The sequence below is a fragment of the Drosophila subobscura genome, chromosome A (genome assembly GCF_008121235.1).
Source record: "Drosophila subobscura isolate 14011-0131.10 chromosome A, UCBerk_Dsub_1.0, whole genome shotgun sequence".
Lineage (NCBI taxonomy): Eukaryota > Metazoa > Arthropoda > Insecta > Diptera > Drosophilidae > Drosophila > Drosophila subobscura.
In genome coordinates, this window is record NC_048530.1 from 10405156 (window position 1) to 10415749 (window position 10594).

At 38.4% G+C, this 10594-nt stretch overlaps 3 protein-coding genes across 15 annotated transcripts in view; 1 reads left to right on the forward strand and 2 right to left on the reverse strand.

The window, feature by feature from the left end:
• Positions 1–3923, reverse strand: part of LOC117903602 (zinc metalloproteinase-disintegrin-like batroxstatin-3) — a 29124-nt gene extending 25201 nt beyond the window's left edge. For 5 of the 12 annotated variants that reach the window (XM_034815847.1, XM_034815848.1, XM_034815843.1 and 2 more), the window contains exon 1: positions 3271–3910. The gene's annotated coding sequence lies outside the window, so the exon portion shown is untranslated. Of the gene's footprint in view, positions 1–3270 lie in introns of all 12 variants that reach the window. The other 7 variants (XM_034815850.1, XM_034815851.1, XR_004649515.1 and 4 more) reach the window with 6 other exon arrangements.
• A 1449-nt stretch (positions 3924–5372) lies between these two features.
• LOC117889571 (platelet-activating factor acetylhydrolase IB subunit beta homolog) lies at positions 5373–6823 on the reverse strand. The gene is made up of 3 exons (XM_034793971.1): positions 6688–6823; positions 6201–6632; positions 5373–6133 (listed from the first exon to the last, which is right to left on the reverse strand). The coding sequence occupies exons 2-3, from the start codon at positions 6594–6596 to the stop codon at positions 5852–5854; spliced, it is 678 nt and encodes a 225-aa protein (XP_034649862.1). The 5' UTR covers positions 6597–6632; positions 6688–6823; the 3' UTR covers positions 5373–5851.
• An 805-nt stretch (positions 6824–7628) lies between these two features.
• On the forward strand, positions 7629–10272 carry LOC117889570 (E3 ubiquitin-protein ligase RNF185). 2 transcript variants are annotated; one of them, XM_034793968.1, is made up of 4 exons: positions 7629–7764; positions 8875–9449; positions 9524–9690; positions 9758–10272. In XM_034793968.1, exons 2-4 carry the CDS (start codon positions 8893–8895, stop codon positions 9856–9858), a joined length of 825 nt encoding a protein of 274 aa, XP_034649859.1. In that variant the 5' UTR covers positions 7629–7764; positions 8875–8892; the 3' UTR covers positions 9859–10272. The 2 variants fall into 2 exon arrangements, with proteins under 2 accessions (XP_034649859.1, XP_034649861.1); XM_034793970.1 differs by having other exon boundaries at positions 7688–7764; positions 8878–9449.
• The last annotated feature ends 322 nt before the right edge of the window (positions 10273–10594 follow it).

Here is a 10594-nt window from a genome sequence, read left to right on the forward strand (position 1 = left end):
CCAGCGCTGACAATGTCAATTTGCGCAAATTAATCAAGGACATGAATTAGGCGTAGCACAGCGGCGCACAGTGGCAAAAACGTTGAAAAACGAATAGCAAATTAAACTCGGATGGGTACACTACGCAAACAATGCATTTTAGCTCAACAGCCCGACAGATATTCGTATTTAAAAACGAAATCATAAGCGACGTCTACGAGTATATAGTCCACCTATAAAAAGAAGATGTCAACACCTGCTAAGTTGCAAGACATTGGCTAGCCTTAGTTTGAATCTCGATTGCGAAAATGTTAGTCGAAATTTGTAGTCGAAATTGCTCTCCGCTGATCCCCATTCCGCGCAAGATTGCTGTGACACCCCTGTACAATTTTGTTTTTAATTATAAATTGATTTGATTGAATTTTGAAGTGCCACAAAAGTTCTGCCGAATTTTGATATGATTTTTTGGGGAACGAGCCACTGTGCGGTGGCAGCGAAATTGTCAAAAGAGATCAAATTAATGGACTAGACCGTTTATATAATTAATATTCATTTATGAGGCTTGCAATGAAACGGATTGGCCGATGACTGGCTGTACATGCAGGTCTGGGGGGACTTCTACCACGTACCCGTGCAATAACTGGGTATACCCTCTTAGAGTTTCTGTATGTAACATGTTCAATACATAATAAGTAACTATATTACCTAGATTAAATCATGAAGAAGATATTCAATCAATCAGAGTAAGAGTTTCGGATTTGTTAACTGCGCTCAGTACATATACATACATTCACAGACAGACAGACCATAAACTTATGTCATTGGTAAAGATTATATGTACATATCTACATATGTTTGTTTAGACTCTATACTACTCTTCTCTTTACTATGGAGGGGACGCAGGTGCTTCTTCTGTGCACTTGAAATGCCTGCATCAAATAAATACACTCTAAGCTCTAGAACATTTTTGTACCCATTACTCGTGTTGCATTTCAAAAAATAGTTTCAAAAACTTTGCGCGATTAATGTTAACTAGTAATTTCAAATGTTCGCAATAATGAAGCAATTCCGCAAACTTCTATATCGCCAATTTGGCATAATATTTGATGTTTAGATATTTCGATTTTGGCCATAAGTTCTTCGAAAAGATATCGGGGCGCATGATAATCCATAATCTGCTGCTGCAGAAGCTGAATTCCAAGACACAAGCTAAGAACTTCAACGATGTGCGACCAATACAACCAGAAGCCGTTCCTTCTGCAGTGAGGACTCTGCTAGCAGCTATCTTGCTGCTTGAGATCCTCACAGTTATGTTGAGCTTCTGACTACAGGCTGTTGTTCACATTAAAAATCGGCCTGGCGTTTTAGTTCCTTGCCGTTCTATCCTAGATTCTGGTGCAAATTGCTTCTCTCAACTCAAAATTCTGCGGACTCGGAAGCTAAAAAGAATGGAGTACGAAGGAGATTGTGAGTACTGCGGTCGACTGCCATTACAGCATAGCTGATCGCCTCTAATGGCGAAAGCATAGCTCCCCGAAATTTCACAAATTAAATCAAATTCCTATTGGATTGGTGATTGGGAAATACTAGCAGCGAACAATTAAGACAGAATGAAGAAGGAGTTTTGCAGTTGCTGCGCTAGAAGAAAGATGTAGATGACAGATGTGGCTGACCATTGGAAAAAGACAATAGATTTTAATGTTCTGACTGTCTCACAAAGTTCCCCCTGCATAATTTTGTTGCCAACTTAGAAAAGGAAAGAATTCTGCGAAGAGAATACACAAGTGTCTAGAAAACTGCTCAGAAAACATTCAGTGACTGTAGAATATGGTAGAGGATGGTCAAGAATTGAAATTCATTGCAAAATTGTAAACTTTTATGGAAGACTGAATTCTCTACCATATATATATGTACATGCATACATATATGTACATACATATGTATATATGTAAATAAACTACCGGTCTAGCGCTGGATTGTGCATGGGCTTGGCTTGAACACGGCTGTTCACGAGGGACCTCTGACAACGAAGAACACTTTAGTGGTGTATTCGGGCATTTAAGCTTGCTAAATTATTAACTTCTCAATAAACAGCAGTTGCAGCAGTTGGGCGAGTGATTCAACCTCTGCCAAAAACGCCCAAATTTTGATTTTAAATGGCATTATCTACCTTGGACAGCCCTTTTTTGAGCGTTTTTTGTAAGCGCATATTTATTTGATTCATCGGCTTTTGCCACGTCTTTTCGGCGGAGGCCCCACGGTGCGACTATGGGAATGCAGTGCGAGCCCGAAAAGAGAGCAAATACGGCAGATTTACTTTTTAAAGAGGAACAGGGGGATGAACGTGTACATAGCTGTACATTCTCTACGCTCTTGACGGCGCAGTTTCAAAAAATGAAGCTGGGTGCCACAGCGATAACCAAAGCGTAAGTGGTTATATATACTGGATGCGTCGACGTCAGCGCCAGCGCCAACACTGACGCATGCTCAGACTTAGGACACTTGTGGAAAAAGTGACTAGAGCATTTATAACTACAGCGGTGAGCAAAATGAAATGCAGAGCTCGAAACTCGAAGACAATCGATCCGAGACAATTAATACAATCGAATCTCTCTCGAGAAACCTTGTCCAGCACTTGCATGAAAAATCAAAGTTCGTTACAGAACCTATTCATATGTATCGCACTTGTCCCGTGGTCATGCGCAGCTTGCCTCGCCTCGTTCTGTCGTTGCGGGTCACCCATAAGTTGACAAGACTCTGATAGCCAAGTAAGTCTACATATCTACATACATATATGTATGTACATATGTAACCGACTATGTATGCTCCACTACATGTATGTGCATATGTATATTCATTTATATGTATGAAAAGAAGGAAAAAACATACATCTACATAGATATGCAGATATAATGGATGAAATTTCGATTCATATTCGCATAAATATTGTACACATAATTCATCTTCACGCATACATACATATGTACATCTGTATTTGAAACCGTTAAACTATGAAACAGTGTTTCCTATTTCTGTTTGTTGACCGTAGGCGTCAGCGACAAGCGACATTTGTATGTGTGTTTTTCGCACATATGTATGTATGTAAGTATGTACAAACAAATGTATACCTTTGGCTTGGCTATGTGTATTGGAATTTTATAAAAACACTTTTTTCACTGTGAACATACAAATGTACATCTACATACATACATATGTACATATGTATGCAGAGAGTTGGTTGGGCTGTGTATGGTATGGTAATTTGTGTATTTGGATAGTTATTTTACTTACATTTGCATAGGCAGCTTGGGTTCCTCAATTCTCTCAGTATTTATTCCGAGCTAGATTCTAATTGATAATGAATTATTCTAATTTAGTATTTGCAAAATTTTGCTGAACTTCTTCATGAACACACTCTGTTTCTTATTTGGGCAAACAGTGAAAAAATATTCAAAAAATTCTCCAAAATATGATATTTTTCGCTTTTGTTTACTTTTTTATTTATTTGATTATGTTGAATACAAAATTTAATAGCCGATTGCTGGTCGCTTAGTCGGTTGATCGAATTTTTGATGGCGAATTTGTAAGGGCGAGGAAAGACTTATACACCGTATTTCATTTCACATAATGTCTTCCAGTTAACCGTTGACAGAGCAGCATTTACGTAAATAACGTGTAATTTTTTTTTGCGAAGTCATCAAATCTATTTTGGTGCGTTGCTTTTACATTCCCCTTTTTTTCGTGCTCCGACTTCGAATCCAGTTAAAAATTTTTCAGCGTCTCCAATTGAGGAATTTCTTGATTTGTGCTTCTAACTGTATTATTTGTTATCCCTCTTGCGGTTGCTTTTGCCGTCAGTCGGCCCCGGTCTCGTTACCACGTTCCGTGATGGCAAACAACGTTCTTAAGCTCTCGCATACGTCTGACGACTTGCGATTGTTAACGACAGTTCCATCCTAGCTGCAGGACGCAGACGCAGAAAGAGAGGAACCGATGCAGGCATCGTTGTTAATATTGCTCTTTAGTTTTTGGCGAGAGTCTGAAACGTCACCTCAGCACTCTCGCGCATTCGGCCTCAGGACACAGCCCAAAAAGATTCCCTCCTAATATTATCTCACTTAACGCCCACCGTACACATTGAAAATCCGTCACTTTTCCTGGCCACGCCGCCAGCGTTTCGTTCCCCATTCAAAAATCAGTTTTCCATCCAGTCTACAGAGTCCAGCGAGTCCAAGATAAATCTGTTTTGCTTTCAGAATAATGCAATTTGAAATGTATGGATGTACAAAAACGCTTGGCGCTGCCCTTGAGAGCAATGTGCTGTTTTTTTTCTCTAAAGGGTATTATGATCTCGACCAGAAATTTGAGACGAAGAGATGAAACCAATTCGTGGTACTATACACATGCACACATTTATACATATGTACATGTGAATGTGCATACATATGTATGTGACCTCTCCTCTGAGTAAAGTGTGTTATCGACTAAAATCACCTTTCGAAAAAAACTGTGATTAAAGTTTTGCATTGAAGCAGTAGTTTTTGTGAACAATTGCATTTTGCAGAACCCTTCATTGGCCGTTCACAATTTTCGTGATTATATGTATAATCGTCCGAGTACTGCTTTAATAATTTATTAACAAATTATTTTGTAAAATGCAAAGGAGGAAACTTCAAGCGAACTGCAAATTTACCAAACTAAAATTCTCTAATCGCTTTACAAAGTGATTTTTGCAGAAAATTTGGCATTCAGAAGAAGTGTCTTTAAAACAGGGCCTAATCAGAGATATTCGGCGTTAAAAAAACGTTGATCACTCCATTTGTTTTAGATAGTTGGGAACAAAAAGATCATTTTCAATTTGGGGACATGCTTGAAAGGCAAACCCGTTGGCCCATTGCATTGATTCGATATTTTGAGTGCTCAACAACTCTGTTGGGTGGGGCGACGTGCAAGAACTCGAATTGTGGTATTAAAGAGCAATCCTTATTGTGAATCCGGTCAAAAAATAGTTACTTAACACTTGCAGTTCATCATTCCACCTTTCCCTATCCCAAAAATGTTGAGATATAACTAGTTTTTGTTCCGCAGCTGCCGACAAAACAGGCGAACACTTGATTTGAAATTCGTTGCAAAAAAATGTTCGTTGCGCGTCGCGTCTCAGTATGTTCCTCCTCGTTAGAAAGTCATTCGTGTAAGAATTAACGGAAACCCGTTAGGATATATGTATGTACACTGCACTCTTACTTACAAGATTGACCGGTTATAGTAGGTATTACATCCGTTAATATTTATTTCGCTGATACACTTTAGACTGATCAGGTTATTCGGATATAAAACATTTAACCGTACGCTATGACAATTATACATTAATCTAATACGATAGGTATAATGTATAAGAAAGCTCAAAAATCGTTTATTTTATATCACTCAGTCTGTACTTAATCTGAGCTATGACCGCGTGAGTAACTTCTGTATTCAGCGCATACAAATATTTACTTTACTCAATTAATTATAATATTATTGCTATAATGTTTTTGGGAATGTTTGCCATTGGTAGGCTATGGTATGTATATGCATGAATGTATGGATGTAAATAATATCTACATTTAAAAATTCAGATTTTGCGTGCCTTATCTACGCCGCGACTGTATGCATGTGAAGTGAACGAAATGAAGACTATAAATTAATTTTGGGATATGGTATTATTTTGCAATGTTTTTAATCGGTTAAGAAAACTTGGTTGATTTTTTGGATAGTTTTATCAGCTCCACACTGAATGCTTCATACGATTTGGGTACATAGCTAAATTTGTGTTCCGTTTAATATCGTTGAGATTTGTGTTCGTACATTAGTCCATTTTTTGCCACTTTTCCTATTCCGATGGAGTTAGATCGCGTTCCAGCTCATTTTCGTTGAGGATTTGCGAAAGCAATTCGTAAAGCGGTTCGAGAATTTTTTTGGCTCCGGTATTCGTAAGGTTTTTGTAGTCGAACATATCGTGGTGACTTATGGTACCGTCACCCTGTACCAAACCCTTGTCGATGGCAACTGTCTGTACGCGATCCATGCCCTTAGTCATCTCTTTAACCAATTCGTTAATTTTGGCATTTTTGTCGCGAAGTTTATTAGGTTGTTGACCTCGTGGGAGCAGTGACTGCATATACGTAATGGGTGTTATAGTCATTTATATTTTCATATGGATAGAACGGCAGGACACTTACAGGAAGTATGACATAGGCACCGTTGAGTTTCTGGCGTATTTTTGCGACATTTGCGAGAATACCTTCGGCTACTTCGTCAGCACTGCTGTTGACATTGTTGGTACCAACGTGCAGAACAACTATTTTCGGATTAACATTGTCCAACGCTCCATTTTCGATACGCCATAGAACATGTTCGGTGCAATCGTCCCGTATACTGAAGTTGAGGCAATGCAATGGTGCAAAATACTGATTCCACGTCTCGCTATCTTGTAGCGTCTCAAATATGCAATCTCCTAGAAAAATTACGTCGGGATCTTTTTCGCGGCAATCGGAAATAAACCGACGATGAATGCTATGCCAGCGTTTGTCACCATCATCGTCGGGCACGGGTGTGGGCAAAACGCATGAATTCATATTCTAAATGTTCTGCCTTCAACGCAGCTCTTCGTACTGAAAAACAAAGGAACTTGAGGAATATAAACGTTGCTTACTTAATCATTTGTACCTGGTATTTTCTAATTTCAAAATTTGTTTCTCCTGAAGCGGACGCAAATGAAAAGTTTCAACATAAAGAATAATTAACAAAACGGCGTCGTTTGTATATGGGCCACTGCATTAATTGATTGAACATAAAATATATCGATATCCTGCTAGTAACTTATCGACACTGTAATATCTAAAATATGTGCCCTCTGTACACTGAGCACCACCATTTGGGACGGTGGAATTTTTCCACAGATGTGGAACACCGATTCACATTTGCACATGTATAAATTTATAAATTTGCGATTATGTTGTATGTGTATTGAATTTATGATGAAAGATATATGATAACGAAAAGTAAATTGCAAATTCTCGAAACAGTTTTTTATAAGTTGGAAAGGAATGTTTGGTTTCCGCGGTGTTGAATACAGATCTTAAGCAAAACGTTCTGGTACAGTTTTTATAGGTTTTTTATAGGGTTTTATTATATGATTTATAATACTCATATCTATGGAAAAACGACCCTTCTTGTTTCTTTCCCACAGATATGGCTTTACTCAATGATCTTGAATTTTACTCACGGGTAAGCATGTAGCGCGCACAATGAACAAGAATTCGGTGATCGAAGTGATAAGTAGATCGAACGAAGAAGGGTTGTAGGTTGACTTCAATTTCAGATTTTTTGGTGGGGCTATACTACTGCTGCTGATGAACGAAATGCTTGGCTGAAATCGTCGTCTTTGTGGCAGCATGTCAAGATGTTTGAATTAGGATTGTGGGATTAATCTCGAATTTATCTGTTCTTCGCAAGGCTTTTAAATTAAACTTATTGAAATTTTGCAATATTTAATTTTATTGTCATCAGTTCTGTTTCCCATCGTCCCACATTTATGTACTCAGAGTGCAGTGATAGTAGACACACCTGATGCAAGTCGAATGTATAAAATATGTAAGTATCGATGTCTGCAGCTTACACCGATACATCGATAATATCGATTGTTCTCCAGCTCTACTTTGGACGTGTGACCGATCAAATTTTGATACGTCAATTGAAAATTTTAATAAAATAATAATACGTTAATTCTTTCGACCATTTTATGTACGTAAAATCGTAGCTTAATATTAAAAAATTGAACATATCCGCTGTGTATATGTTTATTTGGGGTAACCGTTCGTGTATATTTACGTGTACATATTATTAAATTGCTATACATTTGAAAACAAACCCAGAATGAATAAGGAAATGCAAAATATACTGCCAGAGTCGCAATGTTTTGTACAGGAATGTTTTTATTCCTACCTTTCTAAAGGCATTTAATTACAAATTACCAACATTTATTTGTGGACTCTGAGTGATTAAAGTCTACTATGCCAATGTAAACATACATTATGTACAAAGTACATTATTGTGAGTGGCTTTGGTTTAGCAGGATAACTTTATATTAGGAAATTCACAAAGCCAAATGCAATGACGCAGAGTAAACTTGGGCATACAATGTATGTTATACTTTTATAACGTTCTTAATCTTTGGCAAAGTGCGCATTAGCATACAGACATATGTATGTACATATGTACATATACTATGTAAATATGTATAATCTTTACGTACGTACATATGTGCATACATATGTACATACATTTGTTATTTTATAACTTTGAAACCTTTTCAGTAAACAAGGCACATACTTATGTATGTACATACATATGAACATACAGTAAGCAAACATATTAGGGCGTACGAATAATACCACTCTAATTCAGGGCTGAGCGCCCATTACTTAGTGGAAGGTTAACGTAAACAGAAAAAAATGATTTATTATCAAAAATCAACCTAGCTACATATGTACTTATCATCATACAGAAATAGTTTAATTTTCTAATTAACAACTGGTTATGCTTGCACATATATTTATGTATGTACAAACGTACATTTCTCAGTTGTAGGTACATAAGTCCGGTATTTAGAATTGGGATGGAGTTAAATATATTATTTTTTGATGCATTACATTCATAGCTTTCATTCAATAAATGTATCTTAGATCTCCATCAAGTTTTCCGGGCTATACATGTCGCATTTCCTACTTAGTAGGGCTTTGCACAAGTTTTTCAAATAAATATAAGGAGTATCTTTAGTATCTTAATTCTGAAAACAGAAACTTCAATTCGATTTTGTGATATTTTAAATCTAACTTATTACTTAATTAAAAGTACAAGCTTGGTTCAAGCATGGAAACGCCAAAACTGGCGACAGTGCCGGAGCACGCCAACCTATCATACACTGGGAGCAGCAACGTCAACAGTACGGAACCAGCCACAGAGCAAGCAAACAATGAACAACATACCAATTCTGCAGCTCATATGCGACCGAGTGGAAGGTCAACGTTGACAGTTTCGGAGGAAGAAGGGGCTGCCAGCAGTACGTCGTACTCATTTACGGGCAGTTCACTTGCTGGTGGAAATATTGCTGATTTGAATAAATCGGTAGATGCTGGGTCTGCTAAGTCTGAACCTGGCTTAAATGCCGAAACCAAGGATGCTACTGGCAACAGCTCTAACGGTAAGGAACATGCCGAAGAGTCACTTTACGAGTGTAACATATGCTTGGACACTGCAAAAGATGCCGTGGTTAGCATGTGTGGGCATTTGTTCTGCTGGCCCTGCCTACACCAGTGGCTATTGACGCGCCCAAGTCGCAAACTCTGTCCAGTATGCAAGGCTGCTGTTGACAAAGATAAAGTCATACCACTTTATGGACGAAATAGCACGCGCCAAGAAGATCCTCGGTGAGCAAAACTGCAACTAAAACAGTAAATTAACAATAGTTTAACAATCAAATTTGATTCTCCACTTTTCATAGCAATAAAGTTCCCCCACGACCTGCTGGTCTCCGCACCGAGCCAGAGCCGGCGCCTGGTTTTCCTGGTTTTGGATTTGGCGATGGATTTCACATGTCGTTTGGCATTGGCGCTTTTCCCTTTGGTTTTATTACATCTTCACTTAATTTTGGCGAGCCGCGCCCGGCTGGTGAGTTCGTATCCCATTTATATATTCCAATTTGCTTCATTTTCCTCCGTCTCTCTCAAATTTTTAGCTGCTAATCGCGGCACCACGCAATACGAGGACGAACAGACACTTTCCAAGCTGTTTCTTTATTTGGCCTTCCTGTGCATCGGTTGGCTACTCTTTGCATAAAAATATGCCGACGCAGCCGTAAATGAGGATGACGACACCAGCATTGACATTGAAGCGCTAAGGAAAATCACAAAAGCAAACAATAAAGAGCAGTTCCAACGGCGAAATTTAAGCAATTACGAAACTATTATACAACAGTGCAATGGACATGGACTCCGCTGAGCCAAAAAGGTTATAATGCGATCAAATCACAAGAAACATTTAGCGTCCTGAATGAAAAACAAAAAAAGACACCAAATGGGCTTAGTTTCGACTCAACGCCATTCTCAGAGAACCCACGTGTGGCCTCCCAATATTAATCGAAAACCCATTCTTTCTGTATGCTCTTGGAACGCCTTTACATAATAATAACCAGAAATTAGTTGTACAAAAAAAGATATATGGAAATACATGCATAACTAAATGACAAAATTTCACAACTGTGAAATATCTAAATAAATGTTTGTGGCGGCCGGGGATGCTCGCCGCGCTGGGATTTACAGAAATTTATTTGATCTCTGGATGGCCGATAATAAGGCGTAGAGTAAGGTCTATGGCTCTGGCAGCCAAGATCTTGAGGGTTTTCAGTGGTGCAATTCTAGCCTTCGAACAAAGCATAAATTGGTATTGGTACGTATCTCTGTAATACATGAGGGTAATCGAGTGTGATGGTTGACGAAGTGTTCCTCGCAGTGTGGCTCCTCTTTCGTTTACACCAGCATTTTTCTAAGGCTAAGTAAGGATGGAAAGTTTTTGT

What these genes read in the sequence shown, in the direction of transcription:
- LOC117889571 (XM_034793971.1), bottom strand. Translation starts at nt 6,596, where the DNA reads ATGAATTCATGCGTTTTGCCCACACCCGTGCCCGACGATGATGGTGAC. An exon ending in GTGCCTATGTCATACTTCCT is followed by an intron (nt 6,134 to 6,200) that starts GTAAGTGTCCTG and finishes ACGTATATGCAG; the next exon opens with TCACTGCTCCCACGAGGTCA.
- LOC117889570 (XM_034793968.1), top strand. Translation starts at nt 8,893, where the DNA reads ATGGAAACGCCAAAACTGGCGACAGTGCCGGAGCACGCCAACCTATCA. An exon ending in ACGCGCCAAGAAGATCCTCG is followed by an intron (nt 9,450 to 9,523) that starts GTGAGCAAAACT and finishes CACTTTTCATAG; the next exon opens with CAATAAAGTTCCCCCACGAC. An exon ending in TGGCGAGCCGCGCCCGGCTG is followed by an intron (nt 9,691 to 9,757) that starts GTGAGTTCGTAT and finishes TCAAATTTTTAG; the next exon opens with CTGCTAATCGCGGCACCACG.